The following is a 14,665-nucleotide window of genomic DNA, read 5'->3' as shown; positions in this document are numbered from 1 at the left end:
TCAAAGAATAACTTTTTATTTTCTCATTTCCCATCAGAAGTGAAGTTGTTTGGTGAATTAAATCCGATGGGTTTGTTATTTTATTTTATTTTATTTTAAGTTGTACAGGTATTGACCCAAAGATGAAACAGATAGAAACTTACACACATGATAGCGCTATAAAAAGCAACTTCCATTTATCTTGTTGGAAAATGGTTAATCTGTAACTAAGCCACGTCTCCTTTCATTCAAGACTTGAATGGATTGTGTTGCTTAACTTTTTTAAAGTACATAAGAAAAACATGTTTCAATGTGCTTAACTATTAATTGCTACATCTCCAAACATCAACTTTAGAGCAGGGATGAGAGCGCCAGATTATTCAGCCCTATGCTGCTTTTTGAATTATTTATTCCCCATTACTGTAAACATGATACATGGACTGTTTGCCTATTTAGAGCCTGACGAGTATTCCCCTTTCACTTTTACACTTTAGTTAACTTTGCCGATTTTTCTTTTTTTGTCGGTGTGGGGAATTACTTCTTTTTCACTTCTAAGTAGTTTCTGAGATGGAATGTCCCCAAGGAAACAATGGAACATCACATTGGCTTGCTGATATGGAAATCCTTTCTTTACCCCTTTCGTTCTACCCACCTCCACCACAATGCTTTGCATTTTATGTTAGTTCATCCGCATAGAAGAAGACAGAGTTTTGAGCTGAAGCAGAAGTAGCATTGGAGTGTAGGAAACAAAAAGACTGATTGACATAGGGGACAAAGCCAGGAATTTTGCGTCTCTCTGTCCTCCCTTCCAACATTTTTTTTTCTCTATTTCTCTTCAGTGAATTTTCCTCTAAAGTCGTATCTAGAAAGCGGCTCTATTGCAGATGAGATGTGTTCATTTGTGCGTATCAGACAGCAGTACATGTTGTGCAGCTTTGACAGGTTGGACATCTCTGAACAAACAGAGGCAATTCTATAAAGCTGGCTCTGAAAACAACCAGCTTGTGTGTAAAGAGGAAGCGTGCTATAGAGATTTTAGATGCCTACATCCTTTCAGCTTTTCTTGATGGAGACTCTGATTACATATGGAATGGGCTCTAAAGGTGATCATCCAGCATCTATATTCCACTGCATGTTCTGCATATTTATTCATTATAACCTGGTTGCAATGGGCAAAATTCCAAATGTCATTTTGGAAACACAGGGAAGTAGCTGATGAGGTTTGTTGAACTCTACTATGCACAACCTAAACAGGAAGATGATCAATGGATGGTCACATTGTTTTGTTTTTTTTCATTATTACCTGTTCAGTTCAATTAATCAACCACGTACTGAATTACAAACTAAGCTTTTAAAACTTGATATGGTCATCTGTGGTGGATAAGCTGATCTGAGTAGATCAGAAATTTCAGATCACCTGGGAATTTTCCAAACAACCATGTTTCTTTTACAGGGAGTAGCCTGAAAATATCAAGTGAGTGGTATTTTTGTGTGGTTCTGTGAGGTCGGAGAAGAATGGGCAAACTGATGGGAGGTCTAAGTGAGGCTCAGCATCTGAAATACCCAGTAGTTACAACCAAGTTGTATGGAATTTCATCTCTGAACTCAGAATACATTGAACTCTAAAGCAGATGGTTCAAACCACACTGCATCAAACTCCTGTCACTATCACTAAGGATAGAAAACAGACTGCAATTTGTACAGGCTTAATATTGCTGATCGATAGAAGATTGGAAAAATGTCACAAAGTCTGATTAATCTGTATTTCAGTTGCAACATTTACATTGTAGGGTCAGAACGTTGTGACCTGAAGGGATGAAGGCATCCTCCTTGTATCACTTTAAACTGGTGGTAATGTAAATATTTTTGGCACACTGTGGTCTGATAGTAGCATTCTTTAAATGCCACTATCTACTTAATATTAATGCTAAACATGTCCTTCATTTTATGACAAATTATAAAAACTCATCACCATCTATGTCCAGCAGAGGTAAACGGGGCAAAGCTTGAATCAGTCAAACTTGTTTTTGAACATAATACATTTTGTCATTGTCGCCAGATCTAATTGCAATAAAACTCCTTTGGTATGCAGTACAATGTGAGATCTGCATTATATATGTACACCTGAGAAATCTATTGCAGATGCATGAAACCATTATGTTAATTTGGACCAAAATCCTTGAAAAATGTCTGACACATCTTTTAGTCATTGTTGGGATGAATTAGGGCACTTAGCAAAACAAAAGACAGAGCAACCTGGTATTAATAAGATGTCCCTATTAATGTGGCCAGTGAGTGTATTTTTGTAATGTATGATGTCGACTGCAGATACATATAGAACTATATTAGTGTCAGAAGTGTAATGATTGAGATGGTTCACAATATTTAGTTTGCAAATATTGCAAACGGTTGCAACTATTGCAACAGTCATATTGTTCATATAGTTCAATATGAACAATATGACTTGTTCATATTGAACCATCCTCGATATGAGACTTGTTCTTTTTCTGAAAGATCTCCCATCAGGTCTTATTGAGAAATCAGATCAAATACATTTAGGTAATAATGTGATGAACTACATTTAGAACTAGGAACATGTACTAAAGGTAATTTTACATATTCACAAATCTATGACTTGTCAAAAGACGTAAAATTCTAATTGAAATCATTTTTAAATAAATAATTTAGTAAAATCTGGCAGGAAGTGAACAGTGGAAGAAAAAGATGAACCATCAATGAAACTACTTTATCAACTTGACAGACTAAATTATAGGAAATTTAAATTTTTTTATATCTGTGATTAAGAAGCTTTCCTGGTGGGGAAGAAAATGAAAATTATTTTAAATTTATTTAAACTTGTCCACAGTGAATTGTGACCACATTGTAAAAAAAAAATAAGTCATTTGCCTTTTAAAGCGCCTGAATCACTGCAGCTACAGAATATTGCTCATTGCAGAACAATTCCTCTTTTCTAGGATTGAGAAAATTTTCAGAGTTTTATTAACCCTCCTGTTATGTTGCGGGTCAATTTGACCCGTTTCAAAGTTTAAAAATAAAAAAAAAATAGTTAGAAGTATTTTTTCTGCATGAAACTTTTTCTATTTGTCTTAATAGGTGCACTCTATGTATAAAAAAAAAATTGTTCATTTTACACACTTGCAGCCCCCTCTGTGTCTATTTGTTACATAGATACTGTTCGGGTCAATTTGACCCGGCATACAAGTTGAAGGGTAAAAAGTTTAAAAAAATGTCCAATTCTGTTTGTTTCCTTGCACCTATGAGACATATTTCACCACACACACACACACACACACACACGCGCACACCCCCACACACACACACACACACACACACACACTCACGCACGCACACACACGCACACGCATGCATGCACACAAGCCTACATTCTCACTATTCTCTTTACTTCACAAGGAAACTGAGAAAGCAGGTGTTTATAAAACTTTTGACGGGAACCTTTTCTCTTTTCTGTTCCCGTGGAAAAACTCCACCCACACTGAGTGACACTCACTAGAAGTGGAGGGGTGGGAGGGCATAAATACTCTCTGCAAGGGAGTCCTAAACACATTACACACTAAAGGTACATGTGATATCGTCACTGTCAGAGGTCAGGAAATGAGCAGCAGGAAAAAGAAGATGACAGCCCTGGAAGCTCTGGAACTTCTTGTTGATCATGACAGTGAAATAGAAGAGGAGGTTTCTGAAGCTGAAGACAGTATTGAGGTCAATTCTGAGTCTGATGATTCTGATTATGAAGCAATTGATGAAAATGATGTTCATGTTTCTCGAAGTAAGACATTCATGTCAAAAAATGGTGAAATTCAGTGGTCTTCATCTCCAACTAAGAACAGTAAATGTGTCTCAAGTTCAATTATAAAGATCACACTTAGAAAAAAAATTAAAAATGTAATGCAAAAAAATTTACAAAAAATCACTTTCAAAGATAATTAGTGTTATTTTGTCTTTAGGTTTTCAGTGGGCATAAAAAATTGTAAATCACATTTTTATGTCCGTCATCATTGATCCTTTATTTGTGAGGAATAAAAAACATAAAAATATTGATTGGAATGGTTAGTATAGGAGTTAATAATCAGACACAAAAAGATTTGGAGGATTTTTTGGTTTCTGACACTATAACATGACTCAAATTGAACATAACAGGAGGGTTAACTTGTCATCCACCTCTAACTCGGCAGGTGAAATATTTTTTTCTGTAGAATGGAAGTGCATTAGTAGAGAAGGGAGAGAAAAAAAGATTGGAATGAGACTCTTTGATGACTGCAAATAACCACAGTGTGTGAGAAATCAGAGCCAACTTTAACAGATGGGTTTGATGATGCAAACCGGCCAAGATACTGTAGCTGCACAGTTATGTGGAAGATGAATGGACCTTGGACAGTGCATTGATTTGTATTTTTATTTTTTTCAATTTTCTGTTCTTTGTTTAGGAAAATATCTCTTAGTGATTCACCAGTTTTTCTTTATCTGGTGTGTTTCCATTTATGGAGGCAAATGAAGGCCGAATTAATGTCCACCAAAACTGTATTATTAATTTTCCATTCCAACAGTAATCTCATTTATGTTTTTGAGTAGTTTAAGATGCGAGTGCAAATATTTCTCAGTTTACAACCAACCCACCAGTCTCTAAACTGTTCCAGCTGTACATTCATTTGAAATCTTGGATCACCACAGCCATTTTACTGATGTTACAAAAAAATACATCTTCTACTTAAGACTTTAAATGTGCAAATCAGATAGAGCAGTAAATATTTTATTAGACTGTTTATTTCAAATTAGCTTTCAAGAATCAGATGTTCGGGGTGATTTTAAATTGAATATTATAAACAATACATCTCGTGTTGTTTTGGTAATAAAGGTCACACAAAGGGCCATTCTGCACCAGATTAGCACCCCCTTACGAGCTCCAGGATCTCCACATCTGTTGGAACATGCTAGATCTTAAAAAAAAAGTAACTAAAATGAAAAACTAGTAAAGGCAAGCATGACCCTATTATGAATCTACACTTTGTTGCCACACAAGCTGAATTTCTTTGTGAAAATAAGAGGTTTCTGCACCTCCAACACCAGTTTAAACTATTTTGATGTTGATGATATGCCCTCTTTATTTTTATCAGCTCATCAGCTGCATTAGAGAACAGAAATGAAGGAGGTCTCTGTCACACAGATACTTCCAGGAGGGAGAGGGGTTAAAAGCATTAGTTGTTAAATGTTGATACTGGATTAGATCTTTTAGCGTGTGGAACAAGTAGCGCAAAGCAGCCGTGATGCCAATAGAATTACAATAATTTACTTGGACAGCTCCCAGTAATTAGGTTGCAGCTCTGGTGCCTCTCTTTTAAATTCTCTAATGAACAATCAACACTGTATGTGCTTCCCAACCAGGACCCAGATACGCCATCATGATAAGCGACCAGCACCACCACGGCATCAACATTTTGTTCATGTTTGCAGCAGTCTATAATCTGACTGATTTTTAATCCCCTGGTGCTGTCGCAGTTTGGTCTGAAGGAGTTCTCAACTACTGAAAGACTTTGACAAAAGTCTGACAATAATAATATAAAATATTTTTATTTATGTAATCTAGGACAGCGGTTGAGGTGGATTTAGGTTGGATTTTGTCTTTTTAAAGTGTGTCATGTGAACAATAAAAATATTTATTTACTAGCTACATCTATCAGTCACAAAAAACTCTAAAGAATATATTTCTACTTGATTTTCTCCAAAGAGAGACTATGGGTCTTGATATTTTTCTCAGGCACAAAAAAGAGCTACGCAACAGCAGATGGCATGTAATGTTTGATTAGAAGAATGGGTCTGTGAATGTGTGAGTTTATTCATCTATTTATTGGTTATTTTTTGTACTTAGCTTGTTTGGCACCGTCTCCCTTCCATTTCTCCCATCCCTCTTCAGATGAGAAAGTTTAAAGTGTTTTCTAATCTTTTCTTCCCTTTGTTCTCCATGTGCGTTTGCAGCTGTTACCTCTGTGTTTTGGATGAGCGTGTAAAAGAAAAACATATGAAACTGGAGATAATCTGAATTTTTTTTTTTTTTTTTTTGCAGTAAATTAATTCTTCAACAAATGTGTCTGATTTTGAAATAAACAAGTAGAAAATGCATTTATCATTTAGCACTTCATTTATTTTTTGTGCAGAATAAAAAAAAAAATCTGGGACATTTTCATGCTTATTTCACGTTATATCTGGAAGCGGTTACACGATGTACACTTTCTGGTGATATGAAGCTGCTGAACAGCTTGGAGTGGCTCCTCAGCCTAAAACAAATACTTTTCTGGTGCTTTACTCATTTGTGCAAACTTCAAGTTTTGCCAGCCGGTGTGACAGTTTCTTGTTGATATGATATTTTCAAAAAATGGTATATTAGGATCTTTCCCTGCACTGCAGTGCTAACATAATCACTACACCTTTTTTAATAACGGAGCATGTTTTAAGCTTATGAAATCCCACAGGGTTGGATGTACTGTGCTGAACAAACTTTAAATCTGGCTGGTTAGAGTCATCCCCATCCACATGAAAATAACAAATACTCAGTGGCCATAGTGCTTTGCAACATTTGTATTATTCTTTTTTGCTTATTGCCACATTATAGCAACAAATGTTAATGAATTTTATGTGCTAGACAAACACAAAACACCACATAACTGAGAAGTTGTTGGGAATGGATGCATGGTTTTACATATTTTTTCAAAGATATAAATCTAGAAAGTATGACAAGAATATGTATTCAACATACCTTCATTTTACCTAGTATTAAAATCCAGTGCCTCCAAAAGCATTCAGAAGTCGCCAAATTAGTAAACAGAAACTGTGTGCAATTTATTCACAGGATAAATGCAGTTGTTCTACGTTGGTCTGAGAGGTTTATCAGTGAGCAAACGGCACCATGAAGATCAAGGAAGGAACTTTAGCACAAGTAATTTAAATAAAATCATCTGCTGAAATGGCCCAGTCAAAGTCTACACTATTTCCAATCAGCGAGTTGAGGCATTATGTAAAGAGGAATGGGTAAAAATCGTCTGTTTCTAGATGTTTTGAGATCTAATTGCTGGGATGATATTACAAGTTATTAAATTTAGGGGGCTAGATAAAAAATGCTCTGCATATTTTTTGTACTTTGGAAATTTCTCAACCACACATTTATGTCATATTCAAGTAAAACCCTACTTTGTAGTTTGTTGTGGCGAGGTAACAAAATATGAAAATATTTAAGAGTTGTGAATACGCTGCATCTCATTGGAGTGATATTTATCTGATTACCTGCATCTTAAACTTGCTTCTTCATCTGCAGGCATAGATGAACTCCAATATGTAAATATAGTTTATTTAGTTTCATAAAAAAAATAAAAAAAATTCTCTCACCTCCTTATGAAAACTGTGTTGAGTAATTACGCAAAGATGTAACCACAGACTTCGGGCGATGCTGACTAGAGCGTTCGGGCAAAGTGTGTGCAGAGCAGCTGGGTGGTCCTTCCATCGTTCTGCTCTGTGTTTTTCTGCGTACCAGCAACACCACAGTGACGTGTTACTCTGCTCTAGCCTGGTTTCTCTCACTGCCCACATTCAGCTAAGATCCACTTCAGTTTCCCAGCCCCAACGATAGAAATGGAAAACGCCTGGATCCTTTTATCCACCAAAAGAGTGAGAGAAGGAAATGTAGTTCCGGGATTGTCACTGACGCACTTGCAGCTGCTCTCCTTTTAATAGTGAAGCCGAGCTTTCAGGCTGAGCTTGATTTTCATCACATCTCAGTGCCCAGACAGCTGTCATATGAATGACATGTTTTACATCCAACACAACTTGTAGGTTTTCATCAGCTTAAAATAGCTCATAAAGGCGCTGTTTTTTTTTCTTTTTTTTTTTTATAGATTTCACCTCTGGCAGTATGTTGGGTTGATATGATATTGCATCAGAACTATTCCTATGGGATTCCAACGCAGAGAAAGAGAGGAACAACAGCAAAGAAATTACAGAAAAAGAAAGATGTAGAAGCGGGTAGAGAGACTTGAGGAGAGAAAGAAAATCAGAAAGAAAAAGAGCGGAGATTTGTAGGGAGAGAAAGGGCAGTGGGCCAGCAGAGTCAGAGATAAGAGGCTGCAAGAGTGATTGAAATAGGATTAGTGGAGACAGGCGCTGAATCCTGGCCACAGCATCAGTGTTAAACCTGCGCTTCACAGGGACTCCCTCTGTCACATCAAAGCCACCCCAGGCCTGGCTGGCAGAGAGGCGAAGGAGCCTCCAGCAGGGTCGTTCACATCTACACACGCATCTCATATATGATCACCTCGTCCGTCCATATCCAGCATGCCTCCTTCAGCTGGCTGGAGCAGGCTCCTTGCTGCTAGGCCTTTTCATCTCCCTGCAGCATCTTTGTGGTGTCTTTTTTTTTTTTTTTTTGAGGACAGAAGATAGTGTGCATTGATGAGCCATCTTTAACATTTAATGAGGCTAGCAGTGATGAGTTGGCATCAACAAGCTACTGTCTCCTGCTTCTGCAGAGTCCAAACAAAGTTTTAATGAGAACTTTTCCCCCAATTTATGCCAAAAGCGCAGAGCTTTTTAACTACTTCCCAGACTGAAAGCACACATTTCTCTAAAGTGTATAGTGAGAATATACCTTTGTGTGAAGCATTACAGAAAGGGAAAGAAAATAGTTTGGTTCAGTACACCAGACTATCAATGAATTGCTGATTGGATTGTTATATTTTTGACACAAACTTAAATGTTTTTCACTCTTTGCAAGGATATTGCACTGTAGTTTGTGTGTCATCATTTCATAACATTTAGTTTTGCTTTTCCTATGAAGACATTGATGGTATTTCTTTGGTCCACACATCTATCAGTTTAATTTGTTGATTTCTTGTGATTTGAATCCAGATGAGAGCCAGTTCTTACCTGTGTTACACTTTATTGAAAGCTCATGATTAATGTGCACATATTTTGTCTATAAAGTAGGGTTTCCTTTTTGACCTGATGCAGATTTGAAATAATTTTTTAAAAGTTGTCTCTTACCTGTAATAGACACTTTGGTTTCACATTGCTATGTGAAACTGTTTCCCACCATTTCTGCTTGACGTTGATGTTCTTTTCAAGACCCTCTTTATGTGCTAATCTGGCCTATCTTGTCATTTTCATAAGTAAAAGTAATTTACTCCTTTATAGAAAATATAAACAATTTTATTTCTGCAATAATGGAGCACATTTAAAACTGTGCTATATGTCCAGTAACATAAAATTAAAAAAAGTCTAGCACTTTATGAGGAGCTAATAAACAAGAACTGTGTACAGATAACAGCTAAAATGGGAATTTGTTACAGAGCTTGGTTGTGACTGAATGGGACCCGTTTCTTTGCTTTGTAACCTGAACCTAGCCATCAGTTAAAGTTGCCAAAAGAAAACAAAACTGTTTATAAAATTGGAAGAATAGCAATTATTTATTTATTTTTTTTCAGAATTTAGGAGCTGAAACAATTACATCTCTAGACAAGACATCTATAACTAATTGGTCAGCAAGGTCACACCACCAGCCAATTCAGTCTCCATGGTGACCAGCTGTTGTGGTACTTGCTAGGACATTTATTATTGTCGGGTTTTAACTCATGTATGTAGCACAGCATCAACATGTAGATTTCAAAGCATTAGAAGCATGCACTAGAAGCAGTCAGTCTTCTAGTGCATCAAGCCTGATTCAGAGATAAACAAGCCAATAGCAATATCATCCAAGGTGCTTTATCCATTAAAAAAAAAATCAAATCATTCTTTTCTTATTCCTCTTTAAAATCTTCTGAATCAGGTTTGTAGTACTTAATTTGTCGATAATGTTTGTGACATTCTTTACTTGTCTTTACTTGTAATAGTTTCTCAGTTGCATCTCAGAAAGAGTCTGACTCCCAGCAGTCACTATTCAAGCTCTGATTGTTCTCTAATCAAATGAACACTCCTTGCTCTGTGTTCATTCTGTGTACTTATGCCGGAGAGTATCTCAGTATGATCAAATACTTCACCTTGGGCCTTTTCTGTTGAAGTAGATTATGGATCCCTATAGCTAAAATGGCCTATTTTATCTGCTGAGGGGAGACAATGCGCTGATTGGTGAGTACTCATTGTGTATGCGTGCGAGTTTATTTCTGTGTTGGGGCGTGTACATGCGTGAGCTGGTAGTTTTCCTCTTGGAGCTCATCAGTTCATATCCACCACCCATCCCACCGCAGCATGCAGTAAATAGAGTCTCTGGCACTCGTTGAGAAATGGCACAATTATCCCCTGCTGGTGAAATATGGGCCGGGATGCACCACTGCGTCTTCCCTACAGAAGGTGTGTGTATGGGTGTGTGTGTGTATGATGCGCCTGCTTTTTCTCTCTTCATTCATTGTGATGTGCATTCAACAGACAAAGAACTGCTTGACTCACGCCAAATGCGCAAGTGTAATTGTATAAACAGCTGCACATACACGCCCTCATACTGAAGGATATATATTTGTGTGCACAAAAGACGTTTAGGCACACACTTTCTTTTCACACTCCATGTTGCTCTGTTGAGATAACACAGGAAAATACAACAACTGACTACAATTCAATTCATGTTTCAAAATTTTTGTTGCACACAGAGATCTGGGATAAATATTTATGGTTCTAGAGCTGATTAAATTTTTAAATTTTGCCCCCCCATTCCCCTTTATTTGATCTTTAGCAAAAGTAAATGTTATTTTATAGTATTTCAGAGTAAGGAAAAGGGGTGTGAACATCATGCAAACCTTTCCACACATTAAGAGAGCTCTCATGCTTTCTACTAGACCTTAATTAGCTTGTCAGGTCTCTGACTTGTTCACATTTATCCTCAGGAAAGGTCAGCTGATGCAAATCTTTTAAGCTTTGGAGATTCGCTTACACATCAAACCCTCACCCAACAATTGGTGGCTACAGACTCCTTTAAACAGATTAGTACTGTAACGCTAAGAAAATGATTAAATTCAGTTGTTTTTAGATGAACTTTGGACACTTGTGGAATCTGATTTGCAAACTGAAACCTTCAGCTTCATTAAGACACCTTGCAAAAGTTTTTACACCCATTAATTTTACACTTTTTGTCATCAAAGTACTGCAGAATTGTGACAATTTAAAGAGACCTATTGTGTCCTTTTTTCAATTCTTGTAAATCATAAGAATTGATTGTTCTTTAGACACTCAAGAATATAACTAAGCTACTTTGGTATGCAATTCATTTTTATATTTGAAAATGTTGTGAACAATTTCGTAACTTTTACACGATTCCCAATAACATAAATTCAGATCACACCATGTTTTGACAAATGTCTGGTTGGATGATGGGAGATTTTAATCACGTTTTTACCACATTTTAAAGTTTTTGGTGACCAATCAAGTTAACTTTATACTTTGTCTGAATTCTAAGAAACAATTGGTTTATGCGGGTCTATGTTTTTGAAATAAATTGTCACATATAATTTTCAAAAGATCAAGTTGGAATCCATGTAGAAACAAACCACCTGTCACTGTTGGAACATTTATGTTTTTGAGAATAAAAGCTGTGATACGTTTTCTAAAGTTATACTACAACCAAAAAGTCTGGAAAATGTGGCCTATACATGTGTCCAGTTCTCTCTTAGTATTTTGTTGAATCACCATTATTTAACCACCTTATACTTTAAATTTCAGACAAATACATTACATTTACAAAATTATTTTCTGGGTCCCGGTGGAAAGAGGGCTGGATTCAAATTCCTGCAACAATTTTTGCATCACTTTTCTCTCACTTTAGCAAATCTGTTATGGTTGCAACATTATGCAATTTGAAGAAGGTCACAAGTCCTGAACGCTTTTGTGAGATAATTTTTTAAATATTTTTTGGTTAGTTTTGCATCCTGCTTCATTGGCCAGTTTTACATATAGCTACAGTAGAACATTATCTGTTCAGCTCTTTTGTTAACCTCTGTTGCTTTAACAATGTTTAAGTAGAGTTGCATTCTGGTTGGTTGTTCGCACCCTCTCAAGCAGTCAGAAGTGGTGTTCACAGGGAGTGAACAGACAGGATTTTACTGAAGGTAATATTGACAGTACCCTCATTTGATTTTAAGAAGTAAAATCATAATGAGGTTTGGCCTTGAGTGTTGTCCTAATCTAATTTAGGAGCTTTCTTCAAATAATAAATCAGTTCTTACAGATCCAACATTTGGAGTCCAAGAATTTTGGATATAACCTATAGAGCTTGACTCATGTCAGTGTTTGAAGTTGCTTCCTGGACATCTTCTTTTTTTCTCTTTGCTTGGTTGTTAAGGTTTGTTGTCCGATCCAGCAGACTGTTTGCCTGACCTCCAAAATATAAATGGAAAGCAACTTAACTTTAAGCAGACGGGAACCTTAAAATAACAGTTATAATTCCCTTTTCGTTTGCTCTGTTGCTCGATGTGTTTTACAGCTTTAATGTTTAAAGGACATTAGTCTGAATTAAATGTACTCTATACACTATGCAAACACAAAAAAGGCCATTTGCAGCATTTGTGTTCGATCAGACCTTTTGGAATTGTCCGATGGCTCTCTGAAATGTCAGAGGCTTGCTCAGTCATTTGAAGTCAGTCACACACATAATGCTATTAACCTCGAGTGATTTCTCTTTCCAATGGCTTTTGACATTTGTACGGCTCTGAAAATTGCTTGTTGCTCTTAAATGGCAGATAACATGAAAAATAAGACATGACTGTGACCACAGGTTGATGATCTGAATAAACTGCTCCAACATTTCAGTGTCATGGGGTTTAGAATGCTGACCGCGCTCTCTCTGTCTCTACAGGTATGGAAAAATAGTGTCGACCAAGGCCATTCTCGATAAGAACACTAACCAGTGCAAAGGTAAGTTCTTATTTTCTTTGTTTCATTGAGTATGCTATCTGTCTTTAGGGAGCAATATGTGCTTGTGTATAAATTGAAATTGAGCCAAAGAGTCTGCAAGCTGTAACTCACTGATTTAGGGAGCCGCTGACTTACCACTCCAAGAAGAATTCATGAACACCAACTTATCTTGGTTGGTGCTACGCTGCTTTACAGGCAGCAATGGCCCCAGGCCCTCCATTTGTACTTTTTTATTTCATGTTTTTTTTCCATATTTAAAATAACTTGATATACTTTCTTGAGTAATTTGAGCGCTAACAGGCTGGATGGGACTAGATAAACCTCGGTTAATATTTCCGTCACCCTCATCTTCTTAGTGTCTTTGCTACAGGCCATGCATGGCTGCAGATAATGCAGTTTACATGTTTTTAGGCAGTTACTTGTTAATGATAAAGATCAGCAAAGATTTAAGCAAAGAAGCTACAAAATAGTAGGAATTAGAGGAACGAGGATAAGAAAAATGGCATAGTGCTCGCCTTAAGGTGTCTGGCAGCACTGTTAAAGAGCTATTGAAGTTTCGTCAATACTTTAAATTGCTTTTTTGTGGTTTCCCAGTCTCTGAAGCATGGCCTTTCAAGGTGATGCTGTCTTCTTAGCCATACAGCACATCTGACGTTATCCCACCAGGCAATTCTCAGGGTCAAAACTCCAGTATTTAGTTGATAAAATAAAGTTTGATCATCTTGACAGGTCCTGCTCGATAATAAAGGCAACACAATGAATGCCTGCTGGTAGGAACGATTTGTGTGTAGAATTCAGATTAAAGGGATTATAATAAAGAGCAGTGCTATAAAACAAGGTGACAAGCCGCTTTGAAATTCTGTGTCCGACAAAACTGAAGAAATGAAATGTTTACAACTCTCTGTGCCCTCCTTAACCGGAGTTATGCACAGCACACAGTATAAAAAAAATCAAACTAGTTTAGCACTTTGTTGTGTGGGATACAACATTTGCCATAACTCACCCTCCTGGTATGCAACACTACTGAGATGCCAAGAGGAAAACATAATTTTACAAGTGGAAAGAGGGCGGTGGATCGACACGAGACTTGTAGGAAGAGTACAAAAAATAATGTGAGATGAAGGATTTGGCAAGCTTGAAAGGAAAATCTCAATTCTTAAATTGAAAAACAATTTAATGTAATGGAAAACTTCACAAAGCGATCTGTTTCATTATGTATACCAAAAATGTACTTCAAGGTCGAGCTTTTTTAGACCAAGTTGAAAAACAGTCCTAGTTGCAAAAGCGAATTTAAACGGTTAGCAATGCTCTTCTTGGTCCTGTACACTCAGGGTTAAGATCAGATGTGCCAGGTGGAGGACAATCTGAATTATGTCCATTGTTTTTTTTTCTTCTCCATCTCTATCTTTGTGTCTATTTATTACCTGCTTGTATTTCTTTTCTTTTATAGAAATATGTAAAATGTCAAAGTAAATGCTTGTAAAGTTTTTCAATTAATATTTTTGAAACAAAAGCAAATTTTCAGGTCATCCTGATCTGTTGCACCCTGACAGCTTTTAAGCATCAATAGTGTTAACTAATCACCATCACACTGTGATCTCTTTCCTCCGTCATTCCTGTCTTGTGTGTTTTTGTAGTTCAACTGGATGAGTGGAGTATTTTACAATTTAAAAAATACACAAGCTCCTCATAAAGAAGGAGCATTTTATGTACTTATTTTTTACACGCAACATTGGCAGTACTACCAGGGCAGGTCTTGGCAGAGCCA

At 36.7% G+C, this 14,665-nt stretch overlaps 1 protein-coding gene across 16 annotated transcripts in view; it reads left to right on the top strand.

Moving 5' to 3' along the window:
* rbms3 (RNA binding motif, single stranded interacting protein) overlaps positions 1–14,665 on the top strand; it is a 312,168-nt gene that overhangs the window by 132,716 nt on the left and 164,787 nt on the right. For all 16 annotated transcript variants that reach the window (XR_006372710.1, XR_006372709.1, XR_006372711.1 and 13 more), the window contains one exon: positions 12,839–12,897. Coding sequence is in view for 13 of the 16 variants with exons in the window: in XM_044138143.1 (XP_043994078.1) it covers positions 12,839–12,897 (59 nt within the window). In the remaining 3 variants the exon portion in view is untranslated. The remainder of the gene's footprint in view (positions 1–12,838; positions 12,898–14,665) is intronic.

Source organism: Gambusia affinis, linkage group LG14 (assembly GCF_019740435.1).
Source record: "Gambusia affinis linkage group LG14, SWU_Gaff_1.0, whole genome shotgun sequence".
Lineage (NCBI taxonomy): Eukaryota > Metazoa > Chordata > Actinopteri > Cyprinodontiformes > Poeciliidae > Gambusia > Gambusia affinis.
This window is presented reverse-complemented; position numbering and strand designations above follow the sequence as displayed.